Here is a 20590-nt window from a genome sequence, read left to right on the forward strand (position 1 = left end):
GACCTAAATGGACCCCCTTTGGACAAATTGGATCCACTGCCTTCGTGAGAGCGAACAGGACATTGTCTCTCCTCTTCTTGGATAACAGGACGACAACTAGAAGAATCCTTGAACGGTTGGACGGGATCGTTGGACAGGACTCATCATTTGCCACTGGGTTTTACATCACAATGATACATCATCCTGGAACCATGAATGTCTGGACAAAAAATTGTGTGGAGAAAGAAATTTGTGAAAAAGTCAGATCTCCAAAGTCAGTCTCATCTAAGGACCTTGACATTTAGGAATCTATCCAGTAGTTGTTGTGCTCAAATTCACAACAAAGTCAGAGCGATAATGGTTGTCAACATTCAACAACTTACTATTGTTGAGATTTTTCAGTCTGGAGCAAAATGGTGGACCGACATTGCCATCCCTGCAGCCACGATGCCAGCACTGCAACTTCTTTTATCTCACTCTCTACTCACTCTGTTAAATGATGGATTTCAGCGCTGCAGATACCCCTTCAGCTCAGCTCTGATTCTAAGCCTCTGCATTCTTCATCAGATTAGCTGCACACATTATCGCAAAACATGCTGATCCAAATGGGGAAAAAAAAAAAAAAAGAACATTTGCAAGTATGAATGCAATGTCAGTAAGGATTTTCCGCCTCTAGAATCTGAACTGTAACAAACTGTACAGCGCTTACCTACACACAATATACCCTGTTCAAATATACTTAGGAGGGATTACATGGAAAGGAACGATAGGCCCACGCATTGACGCAACAGTGTGGAAATGTCAGCTGACCGCAAACGGCAGCCGAGTGAAAGCAGGTGAGAGATAAGGCTGAGCGAGTCAGCATGGACGGACCAGGTCTGGTAACAAGAGAGAGAGACGATGATAAGGTTTGAAATGATGGCCTGACTCTGAGGTTGAATTACAGCCAACGAAAAGGTTTCTGCTGCAGATTTGTTGAGTGAAGTGCTGCTTTAATGGAGGACATCTGAGTTCGGGTGTTTGGTTAAAAGGGAAACAGTTAAGAGGTGGGTGTAATGCAACAGAGCTCCAAAGTGATCGAACACAATCGACTGCCAAATGTGGGAACGCTGAGGTTTCTTTTTGCAATACGTTTGAGAGAAAACACTCTTTTGGATCGAGATGCATTTAAGTGTCTTGGACAACCGTATTTTTCTATTTCTGGCTGGTGTTGGGTGGCTGAGTGAAGCCCACTCCCCCTCTGAACTGATATTTCTGTTCCGTCAGTAGACTTGAACTCTCTCGCAGTATATTTACTTCTCTACCACAAGTAAAGTAGCTTATTCACAGATGTGGAGGCAGTGATGGAGGAGCAGCTTCAAAAAGAGGAGCAGTCTAAAAAGCAGTAGTTTATGTGTCGCTGCTTAAAAAGGTGCAGTTTTATTTCCAGGGGAGGCTCCAGATAATCTGACCTGCATGTCTTTGGACTGAGAGGAAACTGGAGCATCCAGAGGGAAAATACAAGAACACAAGACAAACACGTATTCAGTGTTATCAAATTACGATGAAAAAACACAAAAACAAAAACACTGCAGTGCTCCAAACCTTCAGGGTGCAAATCCATCTGTTCAGATTGCAACACTATAAAAAGGTATTTAATTGCTCCTCATGAACATTGAAAGGAAAGAAAACTGTAGAGCTTTTGCAGAATCACTGCTGTGTGTCTGTTTGTCTTTCTGAAACTTGGCCAACGACTCATGTAACCAAACACGGACGGCCAGCTCTCATTTTCTGGAGTTCCCCGAGAAGTCCGGCAGCAGAGCGTGTTCAGTCAGTGCGAAGCCACGTCTGTGGGGAACAATCGCTTTAGGAACCATGGGGATGACATCACTTTGAAGGGACGTGGAGAACCATCAGTGTTCAATCCAGGATATCTGTTAGCAACTACAGCCCCCATGACTGTGGGACAGTTGCTAATTGTTAAAATGCTATATTGTTTAAATGCTTGTTAGATCAAGGTGTTCATATCACTGACCAGTACAGATGTAATACCCATTCAGTTTAGAAAATGGACAAACAAACTTAAGGTATAAGAGGAAGAGATACCTGAAGGCAACTAAAGCAAACTCCTAAAAATGAAGACCATGAGATGTGGGTGAAAGCTCTGGTCAATTTAAAAAGCCTGTATAAAACTTTGACACAATGTGACAAACGTTAGGTGGCATATTTGGTGGCCCAGGTGGCTGATGGGGTAAATATTTGCATATTCTGACTGTAAAAACAAAACAAAAGAACAAAATGTAGACCATTCTTTTGAATGATATCCACACAACCCGACGTGGTCCTCACAAAGCTCATTAAGGGCTGTATTTCTTAAGGTAACTTAAGAAGGCAAAATTCCCTTGCAAAGTTCTTCTTCAACTTTCACAGAGGAGCAGTAGAAATCATCCTGACTGCAAACATTAGAAACTAGCATGGGATGTGCACGGCCAGAACATCATTGGTAAAATAGAGAAATCAGTTAAATTGGTGACGAGAGGTGCCTGCGAAGAGCTAAAAACAATATTTAAAAAAACAGTGTTCGCTCAATACCCAACCTGTTCACCATGCTGCCGTCTGGTAATAGATACAGAAGAATCAGCTGCAGAACCAGCTGACTTCAGAACAGTTTCTTTCCTCTGGCTGTGGGACTTCTAAATGAATCCTTCTCGTCAGAGTGTTTTGTGTTTTTGAATTTTGTTCGGTAGCAAAATGGGAAAACAATCTGCATTTGGTTGTGCAACACCAAAATAACCTCGTATCCTTGAATAGCTTGAAGTACAAAAAGAGCCAGCTCGGATTGCAAACATACAATAGAAGTGATATCTGTTGTGGGAAAGTATTTTGGATCCAAGAGGTCGGTCCCACACCGTCTTCACAAAAGCACAAGTAAGTGAGTGTGTTTTTTTTTTCTTTTATTGGCAACGATCTTTATTATCTCTTCCAGTTTTGGATGTGAAAAGAGGCATTAATTGTACTTTAATTAAATATCTTTTTTTTAATAAAGTAAAGCAAAAAAGTATTTACAAATTTTCAATTAAATTGTGATCAATGACTTGGGGGGTTTGGATAATTACAAGCACCTTCTGCCGGCTGAGGGAGAGAAAAATATAAATACAGGGAAAAGACTGCCACATTGTTTCAGAAGAGGAGGAAATCACATGGCATTCATGTTAGCATTATTCTTTGAAAAAAAAAAAAAAAAAAAAAAAACATGTATATATTTACAGAACTCTCCTGAAATGCATTTCCACCCATGGAAGCAGAAAAGGCCGTAGGATTCGTACTGTTATACTTATTTTTTTTTTGTGGATTTTTGTCTGTATACTTTCTTTCAAGTTTCAGTAATGTTACTTTATCTTCTTTTAAAAATCCGACAACAGGCTTCTTCGTAGGAGGGTGCAGCCCTCGTTCCAGCTCTTCCTTTCTCAGTCAAACAGTTTTTTTTTTTTGTGTGAGCGTAGCAAACAACGGACACACGGGGGAGGGTGTGATGGGGGTTGAGGGGCGTCGGGGGGAAGCGTCGTCACCAGCCACCCCCTCCATTCCCAAGCAGCAAAATGGTCAAAGTTCATTGCCCCGCTCCTCAGTGACACCGTCCTCATAAAGTCTGTGCGAAATCCTCGTAAGTCCACAACCGTTACTTCACCTCCTGTCTGAAATGTCCGTCAGACAGCTCTCCACACACTCTTCTTTGTAGTTTTTCTATTTTTTTTATTATAAAAACGCACACTCCAACCATCCAACACTGGAAAAAAAAAAAAATGTTTCAACAAAAAAAAAGTTAGCCGTCTACAGAAGCGCCTCATGTAGATCAAAAAACGCCGCTCATGTGACACGACAACGCCGCTGTGTGTCGCGTTCACATGATAAAGGATGAAGTCATCAAAAATATAAATGTGAACAGCCTTTTTTTTTTTTTTTTTAAGTTTCTTTTATAGATAAGCAAAGTGTCTTGAATAGTGTTGCCGTTGGCGAGGACAAGCCATTTGAAAAACAGGAGATAAACTTAAAAAAAAAAAAAAAAAAAAAAAAAAGAAATACTGAAGGAAACAGCTTTTACTCCCGTGGCTTGTTACGCTTCTCAGCATTCTTTCTCTCGTATCTATTCTCTATATTTAATCCTGTATTTTCATTTATTTCAAAAAAAGACATTCAGTTGCGCAAGGAAAAAAAAACAAGAAACCCATAACAAAAAAAATGAAAAAAACATGATCGAACGTTCGATCCAAAATACAATCTCTCCCAGTTGAAGATTTTTTTTTTCTTGCTTTTTTTTTTCTGTTTATGCAGAAGGTTTTTGCTGATTCAGGGTTTTTCTGAATCATCCACAGAAACGTCCGCTCTCCCCAAGGATCCTCTCTGAACTCCCACCAGTTCCTCCCAGCGGTCCGAGGGTTCGAGCCCGCCCCCCCCCACCTTAGCTGTTGTCGGACTCGTCCTCGTCCTCAGCTTCGCGGAGCCAGGTGAAGAAGGCGGTGACGGACTTCAGGGCCACGCCCTTGCCCTGCTGCTCGGCGGGGTCCTTGCTGGACTCCCACTTGTAGAAGGCCTCCTCTTTGATCACGTCCTCGTCGTAAAGGGTGTCAAAGAACATCCGCAGCAGATCTGAAGGAGAGGAGAGACGGGGAATGTTAACAAGATATTTCATGAGAATTTGAACTCGTCGTGTAGGATTTAGGGGGATTTATTGGAATATGTATAATCATCTGAAAATAAGCATCTTGTGTTTTTGTTAGCTTGAAATGAGCCTTTTATATTGACATCTACAGTAGCCCAGAATGGACAAACCAAACACCGGCTCTAGAGACGATCTTTTCATGTTTTTACGTTACCTTGAAGGCCACCGTAGTTTATGCAGGTGAATGGTAATTAACCTGAATTGTAAATGCAACTAAATCCTACACACTGGTCCTTTAAATCCAGTTTCATTTAAAAAAGCTTAACAAGAACAATTCAACAGAAGTTACATCAATTTGCCTGCATTATTTTTTGCTGAAAACAATCATAAAGCATCTCTGAAAGAGGTAAACTCACTGGCAGGTTGCTCCAGCTCCACCATCAGGGCCTGCAGGGCGTAAACAGCCTGAAGCTCCTTCTGTTCATCCGCCAGGTATTTCTGCAGAACCTTGGCCCGCTTTTTGATCTGCTCGCCGTCCAGCTTGTTGGGGTTCTCACCTATGGGCAGGCATTTCAGAAAGAGTTTAGTTTAAGATACAAACATCAGACTAAATCTAGTTACTCGCAGACATATTTGCATTTATCTACACCAGCAACCAGTAGGGTTTAATGAGGGATGTAAAGGGTGCGTGCTGACTCACAGACGACTGCTGATTGGCAGACGCAGGTCATCAGAGCTCTGACGAACATGTTGGAGGAGGTCTGCTGCTCATCCAGGTTGGCCTACACAAAGACAAAAATAATTTACACTCGTGCAGAAAACAAACTTTTAGTAGCATCATGTTGGAACCTATTTCTTTTGGAATCAATTTTAAAACAAAGGGAAACAAACCTCGATCCAGTCAAAGATCCTCTGGTTGTCGGCCTTGTCCTGGATCAGTCTCCCCAGCTGTTTGGTCAGCTCTGCAGAGCTCAGCTCCTTCTTTTTGCTCTCCTTCTCCTCCTCCTCCGACTCGTCACCCAGAGTGAACTCCACATTCTAGTAAACGCCATGGAGACAGAAACGGGCTTTGAGCACATCTTTTCTACCACATCTCATTGACTGCCAGAAAACAAAAGTCGTACCCAACTTTTACATAATCAGTGATACAGCAAAGGGACTGACTGTCCCCAAACTCCTGAACTTTGGTTTCTTGTGCAACACAATAACTGGAGCTTAAAGTATTCTAATGTTGCACTTTGTGAATTGTTTTGATTGGAATCTAATGTCAGCAAATCTTACATAAAGTCACTATCCTACAGTACTATAGTATCATAACTTTACTATAGGCCTCCAATAGATGTTTTTACAAAGCGTTTAAAGATATAAGAAATTTTCATTTTATGTTGATTTTGGCGGTCCCTGTGGACGAAAGTGGTAGTGTCTCTCTGAGCACCAGACTCCCTTTAGAAAACCTCTCATTTTACTGGGTCTGTCCACGGTGGACTGGTCTCTGCTGGATCTGGGTCTGTCCACGGTGGACTGGTCTCTGCTGGAGTCTGAGCTGAAGGAGTTTCTGGTGAACCTTCATGATTTCATCTGGTTTCTCCAGAATCCGACCCGGTGGCTCCGATGACGAGCTTTAAGAATAACTTTATAGAAACAGACGATCTTCTCTCTGATGGTCTGGTTTACTGATGGAGGTCTATAGAGGACCAGGACTAAACTGAGACTGGATCAGGACCAGATAAAAGATCCTCACAGTGACTTTAATATTGTAGCAGACTTCCCCAGCTCATGATGATGAAGCTGGTGGGCGACCTCTCACCTCTTCTGTCACAAACTTGTTGACGTCCACGTCCTCGGGGAGGAAGTCTTTCCATCGGAGGCCGGCCTCCCTCCACATCGTTCCCGCCTTTTTATGGCTCTAATGAGGGAGAAACAGATTAGTTATAGACTGATGGGACACATTAACGATCAAACTGGCTAACATTCATCACTGATTCAAATGTACACATCTGCTGAGTTTGAGTGCCATAAAATAACAGCAGCTGGATCTGATTAGTTTTATAAAATATTCAAAAACCCTTTGCATTCAGGAGAATACACAATTTCATACAATATAATAAGGATAAGGTTGATTGTTTCTCACCATTCCTTTGCAGAGTAAAGTGAGGATTTGGACCAGCAGGACTCCAGCTTGACCCAGAGGGATCAAAGGCTTTGAAATCTCCCTGGAGGCATAAAAAGGTCAACACACAACAGGTTAGACATCAAACAGCCAAAAGCTTATCTCCTCTCACAGATTTTCCTTTTTTTCCCCCCAAAATGCCAATGGGGGTCAAGTGAGGCCTGGGGACTGACCTGAAGAGTTCTCCCATGGGGATGCCTCCCTCGTGGAGCATGGGAGTGATCTGTTCTGCCAGGTACAGCCAGATGTGGGGGATGTCTATGGCCATGTCTTCAGCCACCTCCAGGATTTCCTGAATCCTGAGGGAACAAACACACAGTGAAAAAAGGTTATTCAAGGTTTAAAGGATGGAGAACAACTTCAAAAGGCAGATGGGAAAACAGCAATATGGCACCATGACTAAACACACATATGGAGACCGACTTTTTTTGGCTAAGCTTAGTGGTTTAAAGTTTCCTCAATTTCAGCTTAACCACTTAAAAAAGATGACTTTTAACTCACTAAAGCCAGCATCTCTCCTCTGGGCTTCTGTTCATTTAACATCCTGCTGTTACAATCTTTATTTCTGGCAACACTTGAAGCTCTGCTCAAACACTTCACAGATTTATATCTTTACTTATTACATGCATCCTTTCTTTTAGTTAGATAGACGGATAGATATAAACTTAATTGTCCCAATGGGGAAATTTGACCTGGACTCTACAAAGCTACACTTTCCACACATATGGGCACACAACAAGAGCAAACAAAAGAGATTAAAGAGTAAAGAAAAATGCAGCTGATCTCTGCATCATCTGCCTGATGGTTGCAGCTCATACTGAGAGAACATAATGTTGGAATAAATACTGAGGATCCTCTTTTTCTGAAGCTTTATCTAGCTAAAGATTATGATGATCTCTCTTTAACTGATGAGTTTCATTGCAGTTTGAATCAAACGTGATTATTTTGAGGAATACAGGAAGGTTCCCAAACCATGCAGGTATTCCATATCTGATATCATAACTGCATGGAGGGGATTCATATGCTATAAAAAGTGGACAAAGCCAACGTGACGTCAACCTTTGGTTTGGGGACTGCTGTTTTTGCCTCAAGTTTGGCAATTTGACTGTCACCATTTTGGCTTTTTTGCAACCAGTGAACAGAAGTGACCATATGTGGACTGAGGAGGATTAATGTAAGGACGCCGTAAGGCTTTGGAAGCAACATGTCAATCACAGTAGCCCCGCCCTAAAGCATACCCTGCTTTATGGTCTGTTTGACTCTAAATGGAGCATCATTTACTAAATGAACATCATGCTGTATTGAAGAAGACTTGAAACTAGGGATTGAGACCATAAACTCATGTTTACAATGTTTACTGAGGGAATAAATCAAGAGAGAAGTAGAGTCATTTTCTCATAGACTTCTATACAACCAGAGGAGTCGCCCCCTGATGGAGATTAGAGAGAATGCAAGTTTAAGACACTTCCACATTGGCTTTACTCTTAAGAACCTGAGAGTGCCTCCTGCACACAACACACACATAACTACATTATAGAGGAGCTTCATACTGACCCGGTGTAGTACTGCTGCTTTGGGAGGATGTTGTTCTTGATGAGCTGTTGCAGGAGCAGACCCATGTTCTCTCTGGCGATGGTGCTGCGCTCCAACGTCGACTCCAGTCCGTTTCGCACGAACACAAACAGCAGCTGAGTGCTGTTCATCTCCGTCACACACTGCAGAGCCTCCTGTCGGGACAGAGAGGGACACACAGATTGTTGTAAGGATGTAACTGTCTCTTTAATATACACGATCAAAGGAAAATAATAGAGGCAGGTACTTCAGCTTTACTGTTTGTAATTTCATAATATTTGCCTACTTATAGTCGTATGGGTTTCTGCTAATGCAAACAGAACATTTCCTGATTCTGCTGCTTCACATTCAAAGTATTCATCCAAGCAATTTGTACCATTGTGTAGTGTGGTTTCTTTTCATTTTCATATGCATATCATTGTGTACCTTCATGTCGTTGATGTGGAGGTACTCCTCGATGATGGCGGTGGACTTCTTGCTCAGCTCTTCCTCGGTCAAGGCAGGCGTGGTGGGTGTCGGGGGAGGTGGAGGGGTTGCAGCTTCCTCCCGCTTTACTGTTCGCACACAAAACAAAAAGAATATATATTCTAGAAATCTGGATTTATGCTAACTTTTGTAGATTTTCCCCAAATTTTTTTGTAAATAAGGTATGAAGTTCAGAGTTCATAAATATAAATGATAATATAAAATGATTCTTCCCATTGAAGAAAATCCACATATCTAAACATGCAGTTTATATCACACCACCCACCGTTCTCTTTGCTCCTGGCTCGCTCTCTGCTGCCTCGGTCGTCCGTCATGCTCGCTACCCGGCGGACGGGATCGGCCGACCCACGCTGCTCTCTCTCCCGGCTCCCCCCCTCGTTCTCCCGACTGAAGCTGCGCTTGGTGATCTGCAGTCGGTTTCGGTCGCGGTCGTCCCGCCTGTCGAAGCGGTCGCCGCCACCGCCGCGGTCGGAGCGTTCGAAGCGATCACCGCGCTCCCGACTCGAGCTGTTCCTGCAGAGGGACAGAGGGAGAGCAGAGTCAGGGAAAGAAAAACTCAGAGACTCATGTAGGGATGGGTATTGTTTGTATATTTATTTTAGTACTTATTGTCATTGCTCATCGGTTCTATTCCTTATTGATACTCTGATCAGTTCTTTTTGATTATTTTGTGAGAAATAAAAGACAATAAGATAAAGAAGAATCAACATTTTGTGGGTTCTCACAAGTGTCTGTATTATCGCACTGTGCATTTGCTAGTGAGAAATTCTGTAGTACTCTTTGAGAATTGTGTCCTGCTTCTCACCTCTGAGGAACTCGTCTGTCTGATTCCTGGGAGGAGCCCGTGGAGGGCGCTGACTGCTGTAAGGCTGAGAACCTGTTCAGGGTGCTGGTGGTCGGACGGCCGCCTGGCTCCGGACCTGAGGATGAAAACAATACACAACATAGCACGTGTTGAGCTTTTAGCTGGGAGGTGCTCAACTAAACATCAAATCGGGAAACATCCATGAAACCTACCAGATTCTGCGGGTTTGGCAGTGGTGCCACCGCTGCTGCCTTTTCCCCAGCTCCCCCATGTGCCTTTACCACCGGGGGCGAGCAACTGATTGTTGAAGTCAAGAACAGGAGTCTGGAAAAAAGAAACTGATGGTTAAACACACAATACCTGCTAAAACTTCAAACATTACAGGCGATTTATTACATTAACAGATATCTATGATGTGTCTTATTTCAGGTAAAGTTATAAAAAACGGGTTCTTATGTGACGAAAGTAAATATTTCCCCTTCCTCCTCTCTCCTACCTTAGTGATTTTGCTAAGGCGAGAGGTGTCGATGGGTCGGTTCTTGGAGATGGGCACCGTGTTCCAGCCCTCGTCCTGGGGTTGAGAGCCACGGCCGGGGTTGTGAGAGCCCCCGCGACCTCCTCCGCCCATCCTGCCTCCGGAACCGCCGCCACCCGGCTCCTTCTTGTAGATGAGGGCTTGCTGCACCTTCATCTGCTCCCTGTGCTCCTCCAGCTCGGCGTCTTTGTGGATCTGGTCGATGGTCTTGGGGCCCTGGTCGCCTCGTCGGGACACCCAGTTGTTCTGGGAAAAGCAGGGTGGAGGAAGAGCTTGTGAGTACAGGGCAGAGGTGACATTGATAGATACCTAAAGGCATCAAATGTACATTTTAGGGTATTTTTTCTGTATACATCACCTATTCTTACAAGATTCACATATTTTTTTTAGAATATGTAACAGGTTTGGGAGACTGATCACACAAACCTAACATGCACTGACTTTTCATTTTGACGGTTGATAAAAGGCATCTAGAAGCATTAATGCTGATAAATGTTATCACTGGATACCTATAGAGACTATGGTGTTAATGGGAGAGACTAGAACTGAAAACATCAAGAGATTAACATTATGAGGCTCTTGACTCTTTTCCAGCCTCTCCCTAGAAAGAGGGAAAACAAAGTGTGTGTGTTTCACGGTAAAAATCGGGCCAATGTTCTGACTTGGAGCAGCTGATTTTAGCTTTTAAAAAACACTGAAGGTTTTGTAACACTGTGTGGGCGGGACTGGGAGCCCAACTACATAACTACAGGTCTGCAGCATTCCTTCAGAGAAACAGGCTCCAACGACACTGGCCTGGTTTTTAAACAACTCGTTTTCATGTACAACTTAAAGACATGTTAAATGAGCCAACAGTAGAACAGAATTAACATGCTACTTAAAAAAAGATGGTAGAGTTTCTGAGGCTGTTGTTAAAGCCTATAATGACACAGCTCTGCGTTAAAGAGATGAGAAAGATATTTATTTCTTAGCCCATATATGAGACTAAAAAAGGCCAGAGTAAAGGACCAGTGTGGGGCTGTGAGTGTGTGTAACACCATGCTAAAGTCACACACTGCGTCCAACAATAAGGCGTGAGAAAATGACACTTTAAGGGTTGCACAAACACGAAAAGCATGCATGTGCACTAAACAAAATAACCAAGAACATGCTTAACATGACCATGTAATTTAACCTTGAAAAACATAGATCCATTGGTGGTTTTTGAAATTGGCAAGTGTTTCTATATAATATACTGCAATGCTTCATTAATCCTGAAAAGTTGCTGTGATATCTTTTAAATACAAAAAAGCCTGCTAAAAAAAACCGGTGAAAGTGGAGAATAATAATATAATATAATAATAATATAAATATATATAAATAAACATTTTAACCAGCTTCAGTCCTGATCATCACTATCAAAATATTCATTCATTTTAAGAGTTTTAAATGCAGGTTTTTCATAATGCTACATTATACTGCTAAAAAATATCTGTTTACTAAATGCTCTGGAGATTTTTCAACAATGATTTTGATTAATTTTCTTTTTTTGTGCAGGGACAGAAAAAAAAGAAACAATGCCTCCTTTTTAAAACAGCTTTAAAAGTACCATATATTCATATTATTTTCCACTTACACCAAGTTACAATTTTAAACCAACATAAGTCTTGATCAAAAGTACAAAACATTCCTTCATTTTAAGAATTGTAACCTTTGAAAATGCCAGTTTGTTCTACCTACAAATGGGCTATAACTGCATATTGTTGTGCATCTCTGTGTTGCATAATTACAACAAATTACCCTTGAATAATGCCACCATTGTTTTTATGGAATAAACAAAACAAGATTGTAATTATTTTCTGTATACTAAATGTTAGGGAGATTTTTCTTTTAGTCTAGGATATGTCAAAGATTAATGCATTTTTTTTGTGCAGGAAACCACAAAGATATCATATAGTTGCAGCACATGAAAAAACATTGAGGTTTTGATGGTTTCAATGGGGACATTTCTGTCCTAAAAGGATTGAGTGTCTGCATTATGGCTACACAGTTTATTAGGAGTTGAGTCCAACTTCTAAAATAAAAACTCACCATTTTTATTTATTTATGACATATGCATCAACACAGCTTAAATGGTCCAAAAATTTAGAAGACAAAAATGTCCCTAGTGATGCATGAGGGTATATAGGAGAGGATTTTTTACTGTGTGCGTGTGTGTACTGAACATGTGTGTGTGTTAGTGTGGTGTAGATGCTTTACCCGTCGAAGGTCGATCACATCCTGCAACATGAAGCGGATCCTGGAGGAGGTCTTCTTGTCCTTTATTATTTTCTCCATCTGATTGAAGTACTGGTCCATACGAGGCTGAGGACGAACACAACAGTTTGGTAAGTTCATCTCCTTCACTACGGTCGCAACATCGAATCAAAACACTCAATCGTCACACAAGTGAAGAAAGGCTTCACACTCTGAATATAAAGGACAAAACAAGTGGGGTGATCAAGGCTACTGGCGCCTAGGATAAGGAGTAGGTTAGGGAGGGGAGAGTAAACACCTCCCTACACCTGGCCTGTGGATATAATATCTTCAAACATACACAAATAGAATTCCCACAGTATAACTAAAACATAGAATTCCCACAGTATAACTAAAACCTAAATTTGCCATTACACGATCTAACCGTGCGTTTGTGTGTGTTGTACCTTGGCCTTCTCAAAGTCCAGGTCCTTGCCGATGGTGGACAACAGTCGACACAGGCACTCCAGGGACTCCGCGTCGTGGTTTTTGAGCAGCTTCACGATGCAGTCGTGCATGATGACCTCCGTGAGCATTTTGAGCTTGAACAGCTCGCCGATGAACTTGATGTTTCCCAGCGAGCGCCTCCTAGCTTTGTCTTTAGCGTCTTGTAGCTCAACCATGAGCCGCTGCTTCTCCTCGGGCTGCCAGAGAAACGATGTCACACGGGGGGAAAAAAGGGAAAATTTTAGGGGGATGGTCACTTTTGAATACTTCCCATCAAACAGCCAACGACAAACATGACTTCTTTTGTGCATGAATGGAAACCCCAACCCATATTTTAGTCATTTACCACTGCGGCGGCCTCCAGCTCTTTCTGTTTGATCTCAAAGATCTCGTCGTCATCTTTATCCTTTTCAAACTCCTTCTGGCATCGATTTAGCAGCAGCTTGCGGAAATTCACAGTGACGCCCGGCTTATCTGTGGTTTCGACTTTAAGCTGGAAAAGAGAATAGAAAAAATAAGACATTTAAAAAAGAAAAAAAAGAGAAGGAAAAGGTGTCGGGATATGTTGTGCAAGTCTGCTTTTTTAATTTAAAAAGCGATAGCTTGAATTTATTTTAAGTGGGTTGTATGAGTTATTTATCCATAGCAGAAAAATGTATTTTAGCCACCTAAAAGAAACGCCCACCTAGATATAAGTAAAAGTGTATGTGATATTTTTCATATTTATTAAAATCTATCAATCTATGCTCGCTTCAAGCCACCAGACTCCATTAACAGAAACAGACAGTTTTACCTCGCAAAACACTACTGCCTCTATATTTGGTGTATTAAAGGGTTAATTCAGATTCTCCAAAGTCACACAAGCAAACTAACCAATCGATGCAGCGGTAGACCAGCAACTTCTATGTCTGTGAGGGAAAATCACGGTCTTGAACAATGTAGTTTGATGGCCTTGAAGGCAGCATAGATAATGGCTTTAGTTTCCAGTCGGAAAGGGCTGTCTGACAAAAAGTTAAAGCAGTGAAAATATTCTTAAATATAGCGTACACATGAAGTGATATGGATTTTTTTTAGGTGTCTAAAATACGTCCACAGCAGTACATTGTTTTGCATCCGTGCTGGTACTCTTGTCTGTTTCTCCAAACTTCATCTACTGTAGTAATACACTGACATAAGTACCTCATAAAACCCCACTAGCAGATTTCTTAAAAGGTCATAATCAGCTGCTGAGGGTCTGCCAGTAACACCGTAAGTTATTATTATGATACAATTTCCTCATCAAATATCCAGCTTTTATTAGCACTGGATGAGGGACTAATAAAAAAAGGACCCAAAGGTGGTGATAAGATGCAACGCTGATAATCAATCAGCCTCACAATGATATACCAGGGAGTAACTGATCAGTTCAATCAGGGTTTAATCATCACCATAAATGTGGTTTTATTATCCTCGAAGGAGAACTCAAAATGTCAAAAGGACCAACACAGCTGACAATCAACCAATAAAAGTGCTCGTCTTTTTTTCAGAAGTGAAACTGAAAATCGTACGTGATTTCCTCCTTGACTTTGGGCACAGACATTACATTTGATAAAGACATTAAATTCAGATAATCAAACGACAGATGTTCTCCTTAAATGGAGCAGGTTCAGAGTGAGTTAGATATGTTTAGAGAGTGTTGCATTATGGGTTGTTTGTAGCTTAATTGTTGCTTGGCTGCAAGTTGCTTCAAGTCCATATAAAGAGTTTTTCTACTGTCTTCAAAACAGAAACAAATCAGGAACCAAATCATCAAGAGTCAGTACAGAATTACCAGTTGTCACAGAGTGCGGAGCTTAAACAGCCACAGAAAAGAATTCTGACCATTTTCCAAAACCTGATAGTCATGTATGTGAACAAGCTATAGTATATTATGCGTTTTAATCTTTACTTTGATGAGAGAAAAGGCTTCAAGAATGAGGATAAAGGACTTTGCACACAGCAAGGGTGTTTTTTCTTTAATTATTTCAATATATATTTTGATATATTGTATTTGTCATGAGTACTTTCCAACAGAACACGAATATTACAAAAAACCCCTGCATTTTTGACAGAATGAGGTTGATTTTTGTCCTGAGTTTTCACACTTTGAATAAAGGCATCAACCAATCACGTTGTGTGGAACGGCCATTTCAAAGTGTCCTCTGTAGTGTACAACACAGAGGCTCGGTAGTCCGAACCAAGACCGCAAAGTTCATTACTCCTTTCAACCTTGACAAAAGGCAGCCCAGGCAAGATCCACTCCTTCTGTTCTTACCTTTCACAATAAAAGCCCTAGACATATCCACTGCGTAGCTGTTAACCCGAGGGAACTCTAATTCATTCGGAGCATTTTGCTAAAAGGAAACTCAATAAAATAGCTTACAGTAGCTTTAGGCTAGACAACAGTGAACCCTAGATAAACTGCCAGTCTGTTCAAACCTTTTATTTGAAAAGTGCTGCAACTGTCCCAAATTTGTATCGCTGCCGGAGTAAATCATTTTGGTTTTATTTTTTTTATTTTTTCACGCCTTAAGTGTGTAAAGGCCTTTAATGTTTCCTTTGACTAATAGTGTCTTGGGGAAACTTTCTCTTTTTCCCCAGAAGGATGAATTAAGTGTTTCTAATCTTCCAAAAAGTCATAGAGAGATGAATTATGTTTAAAAAAATAAATGTGACTTGTGCAAATTTTGTTAGAAAATTTAGTCTCAAGAAAAGTAAATGTGACAAGGTTTTAAAACATTGTTGTTAGAAATATAAATATACGGAGTTTGTGGTTTAACACCTGTCATAGCACAACTGCCGGAGCAAATACAGTCCTAGATTAAACATTCAAACTTATTCAACACAGATTTCCATTGTGTGTGTGTGTGTGTGTGTGTGTGTGTGTGTGTGTGTGTGTGTGTGTGTGTGTGTGTGTGTGTGGCTCCACTTACCCCCATAAGGCAGCGGCACATGTTGGCGTAGGCCACCGAAAAGTCTGGCTCTGAGATGGCCTTCTCGAAGGTGAGATCTATGACTCCTTTCAATCTCTCCTCAGTGTCAATAGTCAGTTCCGTCACCTGTTTCATCAGCTGCTGAAACTTTTGGGGGGTCAGTTTGTTGAGGATGCTGCGAACCCGTTTGAACAGCTCCTGGGTCTTAGCGTTCTCTGACTCGTTCTCCTCGGGCTCCTCCGCCGCGCGGGTGCGGACATTTTTTTTGGCCGACGGCTTCCAGGCCTTCTCCGCCTTGTTCAGCTGTATGTCCTCGCCGAGCGACATGGTGGTGAAAGTTTTCCTCAGGTCTTTGCGCTGTATCTGCTGGGAGCGACGTGGACCATCGACTCGCATGCCCATACCTGGAGGCTGAAGAAGAGATGGCGGACGGGACAAAGACACAGTTTCATTCATGATCTTTTTAGTCGAAGAGCTCTTGGATCACATTAAAAAAATGTTTTTAAACTTACTGGTCCTCTGTTGCCTCCTCCGCCTCCGCCTCCTCCACCACCACCTCCACCACCTCCTCCTCCCATTCCAGGCCTGCCAAGGTTGGCAAAGGAGGGTGTGAAGTCGGGGCCACTGCTCATTCCTTGTAGACGACTGGGGTCCAGCTGACGCAGAGGGGCCTTATTAGCCTGCAAATACAGAAATAAACAAAAATGAAACTTTATTTATGATGCAATTCTGTCATGTATATGTCTTTTTATGTTTCCAGTCGCAGGGACAATAATTACATCCCATCAGGACAAAAACAACTTGCATTGACTCATTGGATGTCTTTTTACATAAGACAAATTTACATAATATAAACTATAAAAGACTTTGCGTCTTTAGTGTGAGATGTGGCACCTTGTCCAGGACAACGTCACTGATGGCTGGTAGACCCTCGGGCTTGTTCATGCTGGCTGAGATGAACTGGAAGCCCAGAAGAAACTCTCTGTCATACTGCTTCTTCTGCTCTGCGTTGAGTGGCTTCCATTGTTCTGAAAAGAGAAACCCCAAAAAAGAAAAAAATGAGCAGATGGTTCTTTTATTGATAACATATGCAACCTTTTTCTGTAACTGTCATTTTTCTTTTTTGTATGAACGTCATGCCTCATAATGTCCACAAGGTTGCAGATAGGCTGGTAAATAAATTATTTAATTAATAAATGTATAGGAAAGTATATATGGACTGTGTTTTGTGAGAGACAAAATCCATCTTTGGTACGTTTAAAGCAATATTTAATGAGGCGTTTCGGTGTTTTGTCGTGTAGCAGAATGGGACCGCAATCTGCATTTTGTTTTACAATGACAGTAAAAATAACCTTGTAAAAAAGAAACCAAAGTTATTTATTCTCACATGCTTCAGTTTCGAAAGGCACGTGTGCCCTTTTTCGGTCACGACCTAGAATGCTCCTACATTTTAGAAATCTTCTTCTGCTTATTGTTTGAATACTATGCGTTGCCATCACGTAACTCTCGTTTTCCACTGAACACTCAGGTGAGAAACGCCACTCCCTCGTTTCCAACTAAGCAAACATAAATGTAGTCAACGGACACTTCACTACCTCGTGAATGAAAGTGAGATAAGATCGCCGTTCACACGAGGTATCAAGGTCCAGAGACTCACCCGTTTTGTACTGGTACTTCTTGTCGGAGTCGGCATCCGGCTGAATGTTCTCGGCGTCCAGCTTGTCCTCCTTGTCCTCCTTGTCCTCCCAGGTCAGGTCAGCCTCCTCTGGGCCAGGAGGGGCAGCAGTTGGGGGCTTGGTCTCTGGTGCTGGGACAGCAGGGGCCGGCTCGGGTTCTGGTGGAGCCACAACCTGCTCCTGTTCAAAGATGGGAGAAGGGTTAGGAGTCGGAAGGCAATGTAAAAATGTATATGTAAAATAAAACAATCCTGAGGAGGGAGGAAGACTCTTTTTGTCACAAGACTATGATGTCTAGAGGTTGATTTGAATTAAACACTGAGTCAGGCTTAAATCTGTATCTCTGCCAGGATTAACGGGCATGAAATCACTTTAAATGAATTAAAAACAGGTTGTAAAAGCATTGAAATTAAATAAAACAATGCATTACTGAGCACACACACCTCCTTAAAGGCATCCAGTAGATCTCCCACTGCCTCCTTTTTGTTCAGATCCTTCATCTTCCTCTTCTTCTTTGGCACAGACACAGCGGCTAAACACACAACCATCCTCAGATTAATAAAAACATATCAAAGAAGATATTCTATTAATGATAAAATAAAAGAACAATCCTTTATTAGTCCCGCAGCGGGGACATCTGCAGGATTACAGCAGCAGAGAGGATTGTGCAAACAAGAGACATAGTAAAAAAACAAGTATTATAAATAAGTAATAACGCAGTAAGGAATAATAAATAAGTAAAAAAGTTAGAAATCCACAGTAACGAAAATATTATATAAACAGACAACAGATTAGTTGTATTGTCCAGTGGATTGAACATATTTGTATATATTGCACAGGTTTATATCGTCAGTGTTTTTGGCATCTGATGGAAGAGAATATTTAACCGACCTTGCATAGTAGCTTCCACGAGGGCAGGTGTGACGGCCTGTGGAGGAGGGGTGTCCTCTGTGTCCTCTCTCTCCTCTGCTGTGGGAGGAGAGGGCACTGTTTCTGGGGCGATGTCAGCCGGGGTAACCGTCTCCGCGGGAGATGGCTTCTCCTCTTCCGTGGCCACCGCCGTGGAAGATGGCTTCTCCTCTTCCGTGGCCACCGCCGTAGAAGATGGCTTCTCCTCTTCCGTGGCCACCGCCGTAGAAGATGGCTTCTCCTCCTCCGTGGCCACCGCCGTAGAAGATGGCTTCTCCTCCTCTGTGGCCACCACGGTAGAAGATGGCTTCTCCTCCTCCGTGGCCACCGCCGTGGAAGAGAAGGGCACTGGGGTATCTTCTTTGATATCAAGGGCGACTGGTGGAACCGTGTCTTCGACTTCAGGTTGAGCGGGGGCCACCGGGACGACCGGAGCGGCAGGAATCTCCTGGACAGCGGGTGCAGGTGCAGGTGCAGGTGCAGGTGCAGGTGCAGGTGCAGGTGCAGGTGCAGGTGCAGGTACAGGTGCAGGTGCAGGCTGTTCAACAGGGGCGGGTGTGTCTGCGACAACGGCCGTAGGCGCTGCCTGAGTGATGGCTGCCTGAGTGATGGCCGTGGAGGTTTGCACGATGGGCTCCTCGCAGACGTCTGGCTCGGCGATGGGGCTGTCGTCACGCTCTGTCGAACTGGCGGCTGGCACCTCGGGGTCCTGAGGTGCCGGCAGCGGCAGACCGTTGGGGAGGCGGAGCTCTTCGGGCTGTGCGATGGGAGACTCCAGAGGGGCCTCCAGGTGACAGGTTGGCAAACCAACTGTTGGCCTTACCTGCTCCACCTCTGCAATACCGTTAGTTGTGGAGGGAGGTGTGTCTGGAGAGACAGCGGCCTCTTCCTCTTTAGCGTCCTCCTCCTTCACTTCCTCCTCCATCTCCTTTGCCTCTGTGGTTTTCTTGTCTGTTTTACCTTGTGCAGCAGAGGTGGGGACAGGGTCGGGGAGGGGTGCAGGGTAGGCGGGCACCTCGGGCGCCGACTGTGGGGGTGGGGTGGCTTCTCTGGGAGGTGACGGAGCATCCATCACGTCTGCAACAGGAGCACTGGGTGCAGGAGGGGGAATAGTGTCGAGAGGGACGTCCTCTGGTTCTGAAGGTAGAGGGGATGCAGGGGGCTTAGTGTTCGTGTCAGAGGAGGAAGCCTCTGTGGGGATGGGGTCTCCCTTAGCAAGTTCAGGGGTCTTTGATGGAGGAGGGGGCGTAGGTTTTCCTCTGTCATCTGGAGGGGCAGAAATGTATGTTGTTAGATGTCTGAAAAGTGTTCAGTTTATCAGCTCAGTTACGTTTTGTTTTCCCTTTACACACAAGGGATCGGATTCACAAAAAGTCTAACGTTACTGGAGCTTCAAACTGATTTACCAGAAATAACATTGTCTTTTAGACCACTCAGTAGGAGTTTAAAATAACAAATGATCCAGTTTTTTGTATTTTTATATACGTGTGTAGTTCGGAAATGGTGCTGGAAGCATCCACTTCGAAAAAGACGGTCAAACTAGCCTCACGTGCGTGTCTATGCATATAGGTATTACGGTATTTCAACTTCATGTATATTTGGCAGGGACAAATACATATACACAGTGAATCGCACAACAATTATTCAATGGAGTTAAAAAAAAACAACTTCAAAATAAAAGTTACTTTCCGGTGAACAGGATTTAATATAATTTATTAAGTCATTAAAAAAGCCAGTTTGCCAGTCTGAAAATAATGAATGAATAAAATACATAAATAAATAAATCAAAATAAATCAATATTAAATAATATATTAAATGGAAGATTATACTTGGATATTTGTCAGACCGTGTCTGGGGCCCTGTGTATGTGACACTCACCTGGTCTAACCAGTGCCGGTGTGGCAGCAGCTGGGACGCTCTCACCGTTGGACTGGACCACAGCTGTACCTTCTGATCCCGATATGGTTGTCTGTTGGGAGACACAAACACATATATATGTCAGAATATATAGTATGGCCTCAGAGGTCCACTTGACTAAATTAGTTTCACGTCAGAGCCTTGTTGGATATATGACCCAGACATCAGAACTCTGACAGCAAATCATACATCAGTTTGGTTTTGACAGGTCGCAGTGTAACACATGTAA

At 42.7% G+C, this 20590-nt stretch overlaps 1 protein-coding gene across 1 annotated transcript in view; it reads right to left on the reverse strand.

Annotated features, from left to right (window-relative positions):
- Positions 1-3189: 3189 nt before the first annotated feature.
- Positions 3190-20590, reverse strand: part of LOC129098032 (eukaryotic translation initiation factor 4 gamma 1-like) — a 39860-nt gene continuing 22459 nt past the window's right edge. The window contains 23 exon segments of the mRNA XM_054607014.1: positions 3190-4605; positions 5035-5175; positions 5319-5400; positions 5510-5656; positions 6426-6524; positions 6750-6831; positions 6962-7087; positions 8343-8515; positions 8787-8914; positions 9112-9359; positions 9652-9766; positions 9864-9975; positions 10148-10432; positions 12425-12529; positions 12868-13104; positions 13254-13400; positions 15859-16269; positions 16371-16538; positions 16753-16886; positions 17516-17714; positions 17978-18066; positions 18426-19709; positions 20323-20413. Of these exon segments, the coding sequence (XP_054462989.1) occupies positions 4418-4605; positions 5035-5175; positions 5319-5400; positions 5510-5656; positions 6426-6524; positions 6750-6831; positions 6962-7087; positions 8343-8515; positions 8787-8914; positions 9112-9359; positions 9652-9766; positions 9864-9975; positions 10148-10432; positions 12425-12529; positions 12868-13104; positions 13254-13400; positions 15859-16269; positions 16371-16538; positions 16753-16886; positions 17516-17714; positions 17978-18066; positions 18426-19709; positions 20323-20413 (4791 nt within the window). The 3' untranslated portion in view covers positions 3190-4417.

Source organism: Anoplopoma fimbria, chromosome 1 (assembly GCF_027596085.1).
Source record: "Anoplopoma fimbria isolate UVic2021 breed Golden Eagle Sablefish chromosome 1, Afim_UVic_2022, whole genome shotgun sequence".
Lineage (NCBI taxonomy): Eukaryota > Metazoa > Chordata > Actinopteri > Perciformes > Anoplopomatidae > Anoplopoma > Anoplopoma fimbria.